The 12,398-nt window shown below is 54.3% G+C and overlaps 1 protein-coding gene across 1 annotated transcript in view; it reads left to right on the forward strand.

Annotated features, from left to right (window-relative positions):
• The first annotated feature begins 3,077 nt into the window (after positions 1-3,077).
• Positions 3,078-12,398, forward strand: part of LOC102368766 (zinc finger protein 850-like) — a 16,507-nt gene continuing 7,186 nt past the window's right edge. Inside the window, exons 1-5 of the mRNA XM_025195596.1 lie at positions 3,078-5,271; positions 6,746-7,058; positions 7,466-7,673; positions 9,442-9,626; positions 10,995-11,121. Coding sequence (XP_025051381.1) covers positions 5,258-5,271; positions 6,746-7,058; positions 7,466-7,673; positions 9,442-9,626; positions 10,995-11,121 — 847 coding nt within the window. The 5' untranslated portion in view covers positions 3,078-5,257. The remainder of the gene's footprint in view (positions 5,272-6,745; positions 7,059-7,465; positions 7,674-9,441; positions 9,627-10,994; positions 11,122-12,398) is intronic.

Here is a 12,398-nt window from a genome sequence, read left to right on the forward strand (position 1 = left end):
CCCCCACCCATGCCAACCAGAACCCCCCTTAGACACCCCTGCAACAGAGCCCCCTGCCCCGGGTGTGACTCGGCTCCAGTCTCAACACAAAGTCCCCGTGGACTCCTCCCCATCTTCCTCTGTGAGGTTGGGGAATGCTTACATGCTGCCCCGGTCCCACTTGGGTCCCAAGCTCAGGAGAAACCAGTGCAAAGTCCCTGCCATCCACTGCCTTGCTAGTGCCCGTCACTCCCGACCTGCAGCCTCACAGTGTGTGTGTGTGTGCACGTGCACGTATGGAAAATTGGTGTTCCTGCTGGGACCAAATGCAGAGCCTCCAGGCTAGAGGGTCTTGCCCCTCCACTCGGGGGGAGACTGAACCCCTATTTGGGGTCAGGAAGGATTTTTACTAGCCAGATTGATACAGACTGCAGCTTTATGCCTTCATATGACCCTCTACCTGGGATCCCTCCAGCATATATTAAGAACCTTTGACAGAAGCAGGACATTTCATAGTTTCATAGTTGGTCGGGTTGGAACGGACCTGAGCAGATCATCAAGTCCGACCCCCTGCCATGGGCAGGAAAGGATACTGAGGTCAAACAACCCCGGCTAGGTGTGTATCCAGCCTCCTTTTGAAGACCTCCAGGGTAGGAGCAAGCACCACTTCTCTTGGAAGCTTGGCACAGGCGCACGCACGCACACTCAGTGCAGCTAGGGTGGCCATCATAGAAGAAAGCGCAGACGTCCTCTGTCCTCTATTGATACAAAACCGGACGCCTTTATGTCCTCAATTTTAGGCACTGGGTTTCATATCAATAGAGGACAGAGTAGCAGAAAACCAGCACGCCCCCTATGATGGCCACCCTCAGTGCAGCGCAGAGGCATGGGGACACACATGGTGCCGGTGGACACGGACAGACATGCACACGTGGGTTTGGGAGCGCTCCCAGCTCCAGCTGCGTCCCCCTGGCCCAGCAGCGTCCTTGCGGTGCGCCTGCATGCGTGTGTGTGTGTGTGTGTGTGTGTGTGTGTGTGTGTGTGTGTCAGCAGCAGCACTGGCAGCGTTAACCCTTTGCTGGCAGCAGCTGCTAGGGCAGGATCCCCAGGGCAGGGCTGGGGCTGCTGCAAGGGGTGGAGACCCCCCTCTTCCCCTGCTCAAGATTAACCCATTCCCTGCCAGCTTCATCACCTCCCCCCCCAGCCCGGGTTTCCCTTACCAGTCTCCAGCCTCCTCCTAGCCAGCACGTCTCTGTCCCACAATGCACCAGGATGGCTCCGCCCCCTCTTATCAGGGATGGAGCAGAGGGGAGGGGGGGGACTGACTGCAGTTACTTGTGAGTTTGGAGCTAAATCCCCTCTTCTCCTTCTACCCAGAGAGCTGGGCATACCTCGGCTTTGCTGCCCAGCTCTGTCGGCACCTCCTGTCCTGGGCAGGGGAGCTTTGTGACACGTGATGAATTCAGTTGCTTATAGGAGGCATCTCTGATGCAGTTAATCTACAAGGTTCACTTCTACCAAATCGAAGGAGGCCAAGTCAGATGCTAGCCACGGCCCTCCCTTGCATCCTGCTGGCTGGAGGAGAATAAGGTGCCATCACCATGCCAGCAAAATGGACCTTGCTAAGCCTTGGGAGACCTTTGAGTTCATCCTACTTGCATGCAAGTAGGATGAACTCAAAGGTTGCCAGGACAAGCTCTACCCGCCGGCCCGCAGCCCTGGGGAAAACTGGACCCGAGACCTTGAGGACAGGGGTGACAAAGAGACTTGGATGAGGAAAGCAGGAGCTGCCAAAGCCAGGAAGATGCCCCATTCAGGGCCATGGCACATAGAAGCTGCCCCACTTTCCTCCATGGGAGCTGCCCCATGTCAGCAGCCTCTGGCTCCCATCCAGAGACCTCACGCACTCATTGCTGTGATGGCAAGTCCAGCAAAGTCAATAGATTTTGCCTGTGGAAGAGGCCCAGTTGTATCCCACTATGAAGTAGAGGTCATCTCCGCTGACTGGGGGCAGGGGTGACAGGCCATGACTGGGGCAATGAGACCTCAAGGCCAGAGCCTAGTGCAAGTACCAGATGCCTACAGCCCCTGCTGCACATTACATGTATCATGCAACCAACTGGTGAGTCGCGCAATGCGTGTAGACCCGCCACACGCGCAAAGGCATGATCCTGCCATAGAAATGGCTGTCCAGCTACAAAAAGAGCCTACCCGCCTTTGTTCAATGAAACTGTTGTTGGATACAGTTTAATTCACTTGCATTTAGTTTCATTTCTGTCCCTTTCTGGAGGGGGTCAGTCCACCCTGCCCCTTCATTCATTTAAACATGTAATTTGATTCAGTTTAATTGACTTGCAATTAGTTTAATTTATGTCCGTTTCTGGAGGTGGGGGAGGGGGGGGAGGTCAGTCCCTGCCCCTTCACCCTAATACGTGTTTAATTCGTGTCAGTTCTGGGAGGGGTCCATCAGTCCCCACCCCCCACCCCTTCATTCAATGAAGCATTACACTTAGTTCACTTTAATTCAATTCACTTTAATCCAGCTGAGTTTAATTCAATTTCCTTTCCTTTCTAGGGGGAGGGGCCGCACCTATCTCATGCCTATTCAGGCAGGGGAGGGGAGGGGGAAGCGAGCGCGGTGCATTGTGGGACAGAGCTGCAGTGGCTGGAAGGGCAGGTAAGAGAGATGAGTGCCTGCCTCGGCAGGGAATGGGTTAAGAGGGGGGGTTCCCCCCCCGGCCCGCCCTGGGAATCCCGCAAAGGGCTCAGGTTGCCGCGAGACGAGACGCGGGTACACACGTGCTCTGCGCCGGGACGTGACCCCTGTCGCGCGGCAGCGGCACAAAGGGGGCGAGTGCCCTGGGGCTGCAGGGGGCATTGGGGCCCCACGGAGGGGGTGTGGGTGTGTGCACATGTGAAACTTACCCCAGATACGTGTGTGAAGGGGGCTGTGTGGGTGTTCGTGTGTGTGTGTGGGGGGGGTGCTTCTCTATGCACGTGTGTTGGGAATGTGTGTGCATGTGAAATTTACCCCGGGGGTGCATGTGTGTGGGGGGGGCAGTGTGTCTATGTGCGTGTGTGTTTGGAGTGTGTGTGCATGTGAAGTTTACCCCTGATATATGTGTGTGTGTGTGTGTGTTTTGGGGGGTTATCTTTATCTTTGGGGGGCAACTTAGGTGTGAGAGATGCAAACAGAGAGAGCGTACGTGTGTGTGTGTGTGAGTGAAGTTTACCCTGGATGTGTGTGTATTGGGGGAGGAGGGTTACCCACAGGTAACTTGTGTGTCAGAGGGAGAGGAGTGTGTGTGTGTACATGTGCATATGAAACTTATCCCAGCTGTGTGTGTGTGTGTGTGCACGTGTTTAGAGTCCATGTGCATGGGCATACATATGTGCTTGGTGTGTGTGTGTGTGCATGCATGCACATGCAGGTGTGTTTGTGTGTGTTGCCCAGGTTACAGGTAACTTTGGGGGTAGGTTAGTGATAAAAGAGGCAGGAACAGGTCTACAACCCATGACAGCACAAGCTAGAGTCTCACTTGTACAGGCTGTGCACACTCGAGAGGAGGGTGGCACGCAGGTTTCCAAATTCCACCCCCCTCAGCCTATGCCCAATATTTTATAGATGGCTAGGTTTAATATTCTAATACATGGTCTCTGATTGATTGGTTTTATTTAAATGTCTGAAACTTTTGGAACTGGACTAAACCAGGTCTCTTGGGAACTTGGAAGGTGCCAGTTAGTTGGGAAATACTAGATTGGAAGATATTAGATTTATATCCTTGGGAAAGAGGGAGGGTTTCTTACCTCCTTTCCTTCCCCACGGTGGAGGGTGGTTCCTATTACTTCCTTACCTTAGTTTGTGGTCTTAGTTTATGAGGCTGTTATTGTTTTTACAAATTAGCTAAGAATTTTAACAAAAATGTATCTATTAAAGGAAAATAACATGGAATGCGTTTGGTTACACTATTCACTACTGCTACTCTTTTAAGATAAAGCGTTGATACAGTGTATATGCGTTATTTAATGTGTGGTCTGCCCTTCTCTCCCTTCAGGGCTTTGTGCTTTGTTTAATTGTGTTTGATGGCTTCCTTTAATTGCTGACCAAATTAGTTGTTGCACCTGCAAAAGTTTGCACTGCCGTTACTCAGAAACAGGCTTTGGGGTGTCTGCTTAGTAGCACGTCTGGAGCTTAGCCTGGACCCCTTGAAAATGCTTAAGGCTGGCAGGAAGCACGTGTGTGTGTGCGCTTGTGTGTCCACATATGTTTGGAGTGTGTGCATGTGTGCACGTGTTTTTGCAGGGATGGGTGGGGAGTGGATCATGGCTCTGCGTCAGGCCAGGCCCCACGCTGTCCTGCCTACCCATCCCGTTCCTGGACACCGCCACAGTCCCAACCCATCTACCCTGCCGGCAGGCCTCCTGGGCCAGTAGAGCCTGCCAGCCCACCTGCCGGCTCCACCTAGCAGCCCCGGCAGCGGGTGCGGGGCAGACAGGCCCAGGACTGGGTAGGATTAATTAGCATCTTCCTGGACTCTTGCCCCTGCCACGCTGAGTGGCATAAACAGCTGTGACGGGGACCCAAGGCCAGGTTGGCACCCCCCTCCCTCCTGGCCCTTAACAGCTCACCAAAACTCCTTAAGTGCCCTCCAGTCCAAATTATTGCCCACCCTTGTTCTGTGCAATCCTGTTCATAAACCAACTGCGCTTTATGTTACAACAGTTTGGTTTCAGCACCCCCAGGGTCTCTCTGTTTGCCTGCGTGAGTCAGTCTGTGTGCCTTTTTCTGTGTCACGCAATCATGGAAAATGAGTGTTGGAAGGGACCTCAAGGGGTCATCTAGTCCAGCCCTCCGCTCCAAGCAGGTCTGTGTGTGCCTGTCTCTGTCTGTGTGAGCCCATTTCTGTGCATTAGTACATGAGCCTGAGCCAGCCTGTGTGTACATGTGTGTTTCTGCGCATGCCTGCATCAGTGGGAGCCTGTCTGCATCGTTGTGCCTGTTTGTTTCTCCGTGTGTGTGCGCCTTTGCCTGCATGTGCCTGTCTGCACTGCATATGCCTGTGTGCCCCTGTCTGTACATGCATGCATATGTGTCTGTGCTCACGTGTTTGTGTGGGAGTAGGTATGCATGTGCATGTGTGCGTGTGGGTGTATGGTATAAATCTCTCTCAGGCTTTTGTGGGTGAAGCCCCTCTCTGAGATACTGTGAAAAGACCTGGTGTAGTGACTTCAGCCCAGCAAACTTTGTGCTACACACACACACACACACGTATAATTTATGTGTGTGTTTATGTAGGTATATACTGTATAGTTATATAATGTGTATGTTGTAAAATGTGCATGCGTGTAGATGTATGTACATACATACAGTGCTAACTGTTCCTCTATGGGCCTGAGGCCCGTTCCCCCACTATGTGTCAAACAGGCTTGTGTCCCATGCGTGTGTGCTGGACTTGTGCGAGGGCAGGTGGGCACCATGTGAGCTCTGCTCCGTGTGCCCATCAGTGCACTCGTTTCCCACCTGTGACCCTTACTTCCGTCCCTGTTGTGATGTTTGGGTGTGCCGAGTGAGCGGTGCTGGGCCCTCTGTGGCCATGCAGCTCTGCTTGCTGGGCTTGGCCCACATCACAGACCGGTACATCGAGGCCTGTGTCCCAGCAGCAGAGAGAATGACTGGGTCTGACCGGGGTTTTCTCCGCTGCTCCTCTCCCACTTGCAGCCTCTAGCACTTCAGGTTGAGAAGGTCTGATTGAGAGGCCGTGCCCCGCACTCCCGTGCTTGCTCTCTTCCTATATACACACAAATATATAGGTGTCTAGGTCTATAAGGTGCACACCTGCCCTGTCTTCTACCTGATTTCTGACTAGCACGACTGCCTTGGTCTCTCCACGCATGGACATGCGTGTTAGGAACGTGTTGGATGCTGACCGAGCCTAGATCTTGTTTTCTGAATCTGAATGAGAGACGTTAGACTCTAATGACTACAGGATGAATCAACTGACACATTTGGATTATTCCTGCCAGGCTCTGCCCCTGCTCCGCTGTTGCTGCTCCCCCTGCCCTGGCGCTGCCTCTCCCTGCAGTTCTCCCCCGGGGGAGCTGCAGCCGGGCGCGTTGGCAGGGCAGAGGCGGAGCTGCAGCAGGACGTGATGCTGCTTCTTAAGTCCAGCCAGCTCCTTCCGTTCTCCCTCCCCCTGCTGCGGCCCAGGCTGATGGGAGGAGGAGCAAGCAGGCTGCCGGTCGGGAGTGAGGGGCATGGGGGGGAAGGTGTTTGTGGGTTAGGAGTGTGGGGCACCACAGGAGGCAGGGGCTGCAGGTTGGAAATGAGGGCAATGGTAGGGTTTGGGGGGTGGGGGATAGGGGCAGTGGGTCTGGAAGCCAGGGGGCAGGGTGAGAGTGAGGGGCACCTGGGGGTGGGGCTGCAGGTCCGGAGTGAGGGGCACCTGTAGGATTCGGAGGGGTGCCAAGGTCAGGTCAGTAGTGGGTGGGGGGATACTGGCAGGCCTCCCAGGGGGTAGGAGGCTGTGGATTGAGACTGAGGGTCACTGGGTGGGGCGGCAGGGCTGGCGTAGGGCAGGGGCTGTGGGTTGGGAGTAAAGAGCACCAGCAGCTGTGACCATGTCAGGGTGTGGGGTCTTGGAGGGGGGCTCCAGGATCCATACCCTGCATCGGGGCCCCTTGGTGTTGTGGGGCCAGGGGCTGCTGTGGATCCACGGCAGTAGGTCACGGCCCCAACAAAACCCTGTTGTTTCCTTCCTTCCTGCAGCCAGGAGCTCCGATGCTGCCGGCAGGCCCCGCATGCGAGAGGGGAGAACAAGAGTGCAGGCCCCGGGTGGGGTGAAGCGGAGGAGATGGCTGCTGAGCTGGAGCCGGCGCCAGCTGCGGGCTTCCCCTTCCCGGTGCCGATGCAGCCTCCTGCACAGATGGAGGAGCAGGACCCAGCGGGCCCCGAAGCTGGGGCAGGAGCTGAGGGATCAGGGAGAGCCCCTCGTGTCGGGACAGGCGGCGCGTCCCCAAGATGGGTGACACCACAACGGGTCAAGCAGGAGTTGCCAGAGAAGCCCATCTGCCGCTGGCAGGTGAGTGTCCCTGTGCTGAGGCTGCCTTGTCAATTGTGGCACCGGGGTCAGCCCGCCTGGCCTGGGATGTCTGCGCCCAGGTGGCCCGTGGGGGCTCGGCCAGCGCTGCCGGGAGCCCCAGCACCGCAGCAAGGAGCAGATCCTGGAGCTGGTGGTGCTGGGCCAAATCCTGGCCATCCTGCCCCAGGAGATGCCAAGCATGGAGTGGGGGCGCAGCACAGAGACCTGCAGCGCGGTGGTAGCCCTGGCCAAGGGGTTTCAAATGGGGCCAGCGGAGGATGAGAAGGTGCAGGTGCGAGCGTGTCACCTGGTCATTGATGCTGCCTCCCCGTTCCCATGCGTCTGGGGATGCTGTCTTCCAGCCCCGTCTCTCCCAGCTCCCAGTGACGTGGTTGTCTTGTCCCCAGGTCGCAACCCACAGGCAGCTCGGGGACGTGGCCTTGGACATGGAGGGGCCTGGGGCATTGCGGGAACCTCTCCGCTCCTGGCTGGAGTGGCCTCAGCCCCGTCCTGAGCATGTGCCCCTGGAGCAGGCAGGTTGGGGTGAAACCCCGGGGTCCCAGGAGGAGCTGTCTTGTGTCTGCAAACAGGAGCCCCCACCCCAGCAGGAGCCAGGTAACGTGCCTGAGTTTTCACCATTGGGTATTTTTCCAAACCCCTGTCTGCATAAATGCACCCAGACCAGCAGGCTTTCCTTACGCTTCTCTCTCCCTGCCTGTCTCCTTCTCGCTGCCCTGGGCAATGTTTCCGCTTGGACAAAACGTGCAGCAGCTTTGCTCAGCTTTAACCAGCAGTGGCTTTTTTGCAAGCTCGGTGGCTATGCAGCGCCCTGTGAGAGCAGGTTTTCTGCTGTCACCTTTATCAGTGCTGGAGTCCCAGTCCCAAGAATGGGGGATTGATTCGGCGTGTTGCCTGTTCTCCTGGCATCCTCCTAGTAGCCACATGCATTCCCTAGAGCAAATGGCCATGTTCACCCCAGCCGCCTCCTCTGCAATCTGGATCCTGATGCAGCACCAGGGTCCCTGTGGTGTCTCAAGCAGGGAGGGATGCTCCTGGTTGCTGCTCCCAGCAAGGGCAGAGTCCCTGGGCCTCGCCTCCAGCTTCATGGCCGTGGAGCTCTATTAGCAGGGCCCTGCTACATGTTCAAATGAAAGCTGGGGATAGAAAGCAGCTAGAGTTGTTACACATTTTCAAGCACTAACTTTGTAGCTGCTTGTCTCTCTTGATAGCTGGGGAGTCATTTTTATCGTGCGATTATGACTTTGCACGTGTGAACGATCTAAATTTATTGCACAGTTCACCAGTTAGTGGGGTGATCATTATTTTGCTCTTGTGAACAGTTTTACTTTGCACGTGTAGGCAATATAAATCGATTGCATTATTCACCTGTTAATTGTGTAATATAGGTAACATAGCAGGGGCCTTTAAAATACCTGTGGGACTTGGATTTTTTTCATTTCTCTCTTCTCCCAAATACTGAGTCAGTATTTTAAGCCCCCTGCTTAGTACCAGGTCAGCACAGGGGAGTAGCAAGGCTTTGCTTTCACTAGTGGCAGTAGTGTGTCCTCGTGGGGTAGCATTGATATCTTGTCGGTGTTGAAGGCCTCTGCCACACATTATTATTATTATTATTATTATATATTAAGCAATTTACTGGTCAATTGAGCAATACATTTAGATGGGCCACGTGTGCAAAGTAATAATCATGCCATAAAACTGTCCAGCCAGCTATAAAAAAAGCCAGCCAGCTACAAGGTTAGTGATTGAAAATGCTTACCAACTTTATAGCTGGTTTCTATCCACCTTGAATTTGAATGTGTGGTGGGGCCCCAAGTCTCGGGGACTACGGCTCCAGCAAGAAGTCACCACCAAGAGATCCCAACACTGGTCTTGTCTTAAGGAACCAGCATAGGTTCAGTTCGATGGCAAAGGTTTATTGGCCACAAGGCAGGGCTGTAAGAGACTCGTGGCCTGGCAGGTAAGGTGTTGACGCATGTATGTCCATGAGAAGGCATTCGTACATCACGCAGGCTCCCCTTGGGCAATGTAAAGTTCCCTTCATTTCTAATTCTCCGTTTATACAGTGGTCAAAACTAATTACGTGTTACATTGCACCAATATCTTGACTATCTTGAGTTGTCCCGTACCATGGGCTTGCACTTTCATCCTGCTTTGGAAGTTCCCATCCTGGACTTACCATCTTGGTACTGGACTATTCTCCATTTTGTGCAGGCACCCACCTCTACCATCCTCGGGCCCATATGCCCAGTTTTGCTTATGTAAGGAGTTCAAGCATCGGTCAGGTTCACTGATCAGTCTTACCCTGTTTGCAAGTGTGGTATCTATATTGATCGGTGCTCCCGGGACTCCTACAACCTCCCAGCAGGTGCAGAGATCCTGAGCACGGCGGAGAAGCAGCATCCTGAAGAAAGGCCTGTAAAGCTGGAGCTGCGGAGGCCGTCCCCGAGAAGATCAGGGGAGAGGGGATTCCTGACACCTGAGCCGGGCCAAGTGCATGAGGAGCAGAACAGGTGCCCACAGCAGAGAGAGAGCATGGCTGTAAGCAAGGTATAGGCTGGAGTGGGGTGGGGGGGTGTAGCCAGGGCAAAACCTGGCAAGAGTGGTGGGAGTGGGGAAGAGCCAGAGGAGCTGAGAGACCGCAAGACCCACAAGAGGAAGTTTCACCATTGGGAGAGGCTGCATCCAAACCGAGCAAGCAAAGAGGGCCTGAGGGGAAGCAGCAGCTTGCTGCCAAATCCAGATAACCTGAGATACTGGGCCTGGAAGTGCTCGTGGCAGCATCTGTGGGTCCAGCGCTTTCTGCCTCTGGAAACACTGCCTCGGCATCCTCTAAAGGATGCTACAAGAGTGCATTTCCCGGGGGAGAGACCAGCCAGCACCAGGGAGGGCAGGGCAGGGCAGGGCAGCTCAGCCCACCAGGCACCCCTGAGAAGCATGGAGGGTCTGCATCTAAGTCCAGCAGGGACCTGCATCCCAGCCAGTGCCAGGGCAGGGACATGAGCTGGACGTGTGCTAGGAGTGGCGCCTGGAGGAAAATCCAGGGTCAGCCTGCCAGAAGGGGAAATGACTCCCAGTCTCCTTGCACTAGTGTCTGACTGGGATCAAGGAAAAATTCCCAGAGTTGCTCCCATCTGCAGGGCCCTCCTCCAAGCCGGCAGGTGTGACTTGTGCCCAAGGGAAACAGTCAGTTTGTGATTTGGGGGAACTGTAATATTGTCATCTCAGCTGATGGAGTTTCAGTGCCACAGCCGCCTCTTTCTCCTGCTTCCAGGCTGAGTTTGCACCGAGTCCCACCTGCTTCATCCTGTCCCAGGCCATTGGGAAACCTCATTTCCCCTTTCCTGGCTTGGCTATTTCCCCTGCCCTTGGTTTCCTCTCCGTGGTTGGATGCAAGAGGGATGGCTGCAGCAGCCCCAGATCATGTAGGACATGGGCAGGGAGATTTTGTGGGGGGCAGTAAATCTCCTGGGATTTGGGGCTTGCAGAGCTCCCCATCCCAAAGCCTCATGGGGGTTGGGGAAAAAGAAGACTCCTGACACCACCAACACCCAGTGTTTCCTGGGTGGTATCTGGTGCAGAAGGGTGAATGCCCCGGGTCCCCCTTGCAGACAAGATAAATTCCCTGCAAGGCACTGCCATGAAAACAGCTTCCCCAGGGGAGACCCGGGGCACCCTGCAGTCTCTGCTGGCGTCACTGCAATGACAGTGCCCCTCTTGTAGGCGCAGCGTGTAATACCAGAGGGAACAGCTGCACTTCCTCGCTGCAGGATGCAAGATAAAGCAGACAAACACACTGCTCTGTCTGTAGAGCTGTATCCACACCAGACCCTCTGGAGCTGCTGTCAGCTGAGGAGTAAGACAGGTTGGTGGAGGCTGGAGGAAGAGATGCTGATGGTGTGATGCTTGTAACTGCAGCTCCGGGAGGCCTTCGAGGACGTGGCTGTGTACTTCACCCAGGAGGAGTGGGCGCTGCTGGAAGCTGGAGACAAGGGGCTGTACCGGGACCAGATGCTGAGGACTTACCAAGCCCTCGTTTCCTTGGGTAAAACTCTGGTTCTTGTTCCCCCGACCAGAGTAGTGAGCGATCAGAAATATCCCATTCTTCTCCCTGTCCCTTTACAGTTGTATCCTCACGTGTTTTGCCTGGTGGTCTAAATCCACTGCTCTATCGTCACTCAGGCCTCTTGTCCACTTCGTGGCTTTACATCCTCCTCTGGTTGTTTCAGATGCCTTCGCTGGGGTCTTCTCCTTGGGCTCACCCCTGTTCTTTCCATATCCAGCAATTTCTTTGCAAGATGATCCCCCTTTGCCATCCCAGCATGTCTGTACCCTCTCCAGTTCATTCATTCCACAGCAACCGTCCCTTGCAGAATTGGTCCGTCTTCCTCAGCCTCTTTCCTATCGTATTTGGTTGAAACAACAATCCCAGCAGGCAGTGCATGTTTCAGTGCTCTGCAAGGATGAAAGCAGATGTCGTCTGTCCTCACCCTTGTACCTCCGAAAAATATGTGGCACAAAGGCAATGCAAAAAGACATCCATTCCCTTTGTTGCACGACCGATACCTAAAATTTGTGGCTGCGACAATGCTGGTAATAGATTGTGCTGCTTGATTGTAGCCGACGTCTGTTTGGTGGTGGTGGGAGAGCTTCCCGTGCTCTCTAGCTGTCCTGGCCAGCTGCTTTGAAGGCTTGAGGAGCTCAATTCTGCAAATGCCATATGTTTCCAAACAAAATTGGGCCACTGGAGCATCTGCCCCATTCCCCTCTCCAAAAGAGATGTTCCCTGTGGAATCGAGGGGTGCATCTCGGTAAATGGAGAAAACCAGGATTGGTCCACATACGAAATCATATTAGTTCACATCCGTCGCACACCCCTGGGATCACTAGAAGTGTGGATTCCCCTCTAAAAAAGAGAGACTGGGGAGATTTGGGGGACATATCTCTAAGCAGGGCAAGCCTGGGTTGCCCTGGTTGTGGAGATGTATGGATCCCTCCGTTTTGGATTACGGCTGCCTGGCTCCTCCACTGCGCCAGGAGGTACTGGTGACATCAGTTTCTACCCTCAATCTCTCTTCTCCTTTTTAATTTCCTCTAGGTAGTAACCAATGGAGGAATTAGCAGCAGTTGCAGTTGCAACCCATGGCTTTTGCATTTCCTCTGCTTCTCTAATGACCCTTGTAGACGTGCTCAAACACGGGTGCTTCTAACAAGGAGCCCTTGCAAGTCCCCTCCACTCTGTATTGCTTTCTAGCATCTTCATTGTCATGGACCACGGGTTGCTTTGCCATTCATAAAATGTTCTTGTTCTGCTAGAGTCTC

This window comes from Alligator sinensis, unplaced genomic scaffold, assembly GCF_000455745.1.
Source record: "Alligator sinensis unplaced genomic scaffold, ASM45574v1 scaffold2126_1, whole genome shotgun sequence".
Taxonomy (NCBI): domain Eukaryota; kingdom Metazoa; phylum Chordata; order Crocodylia; family Alligatoridae; genus Alligator; species Alligator sinensis.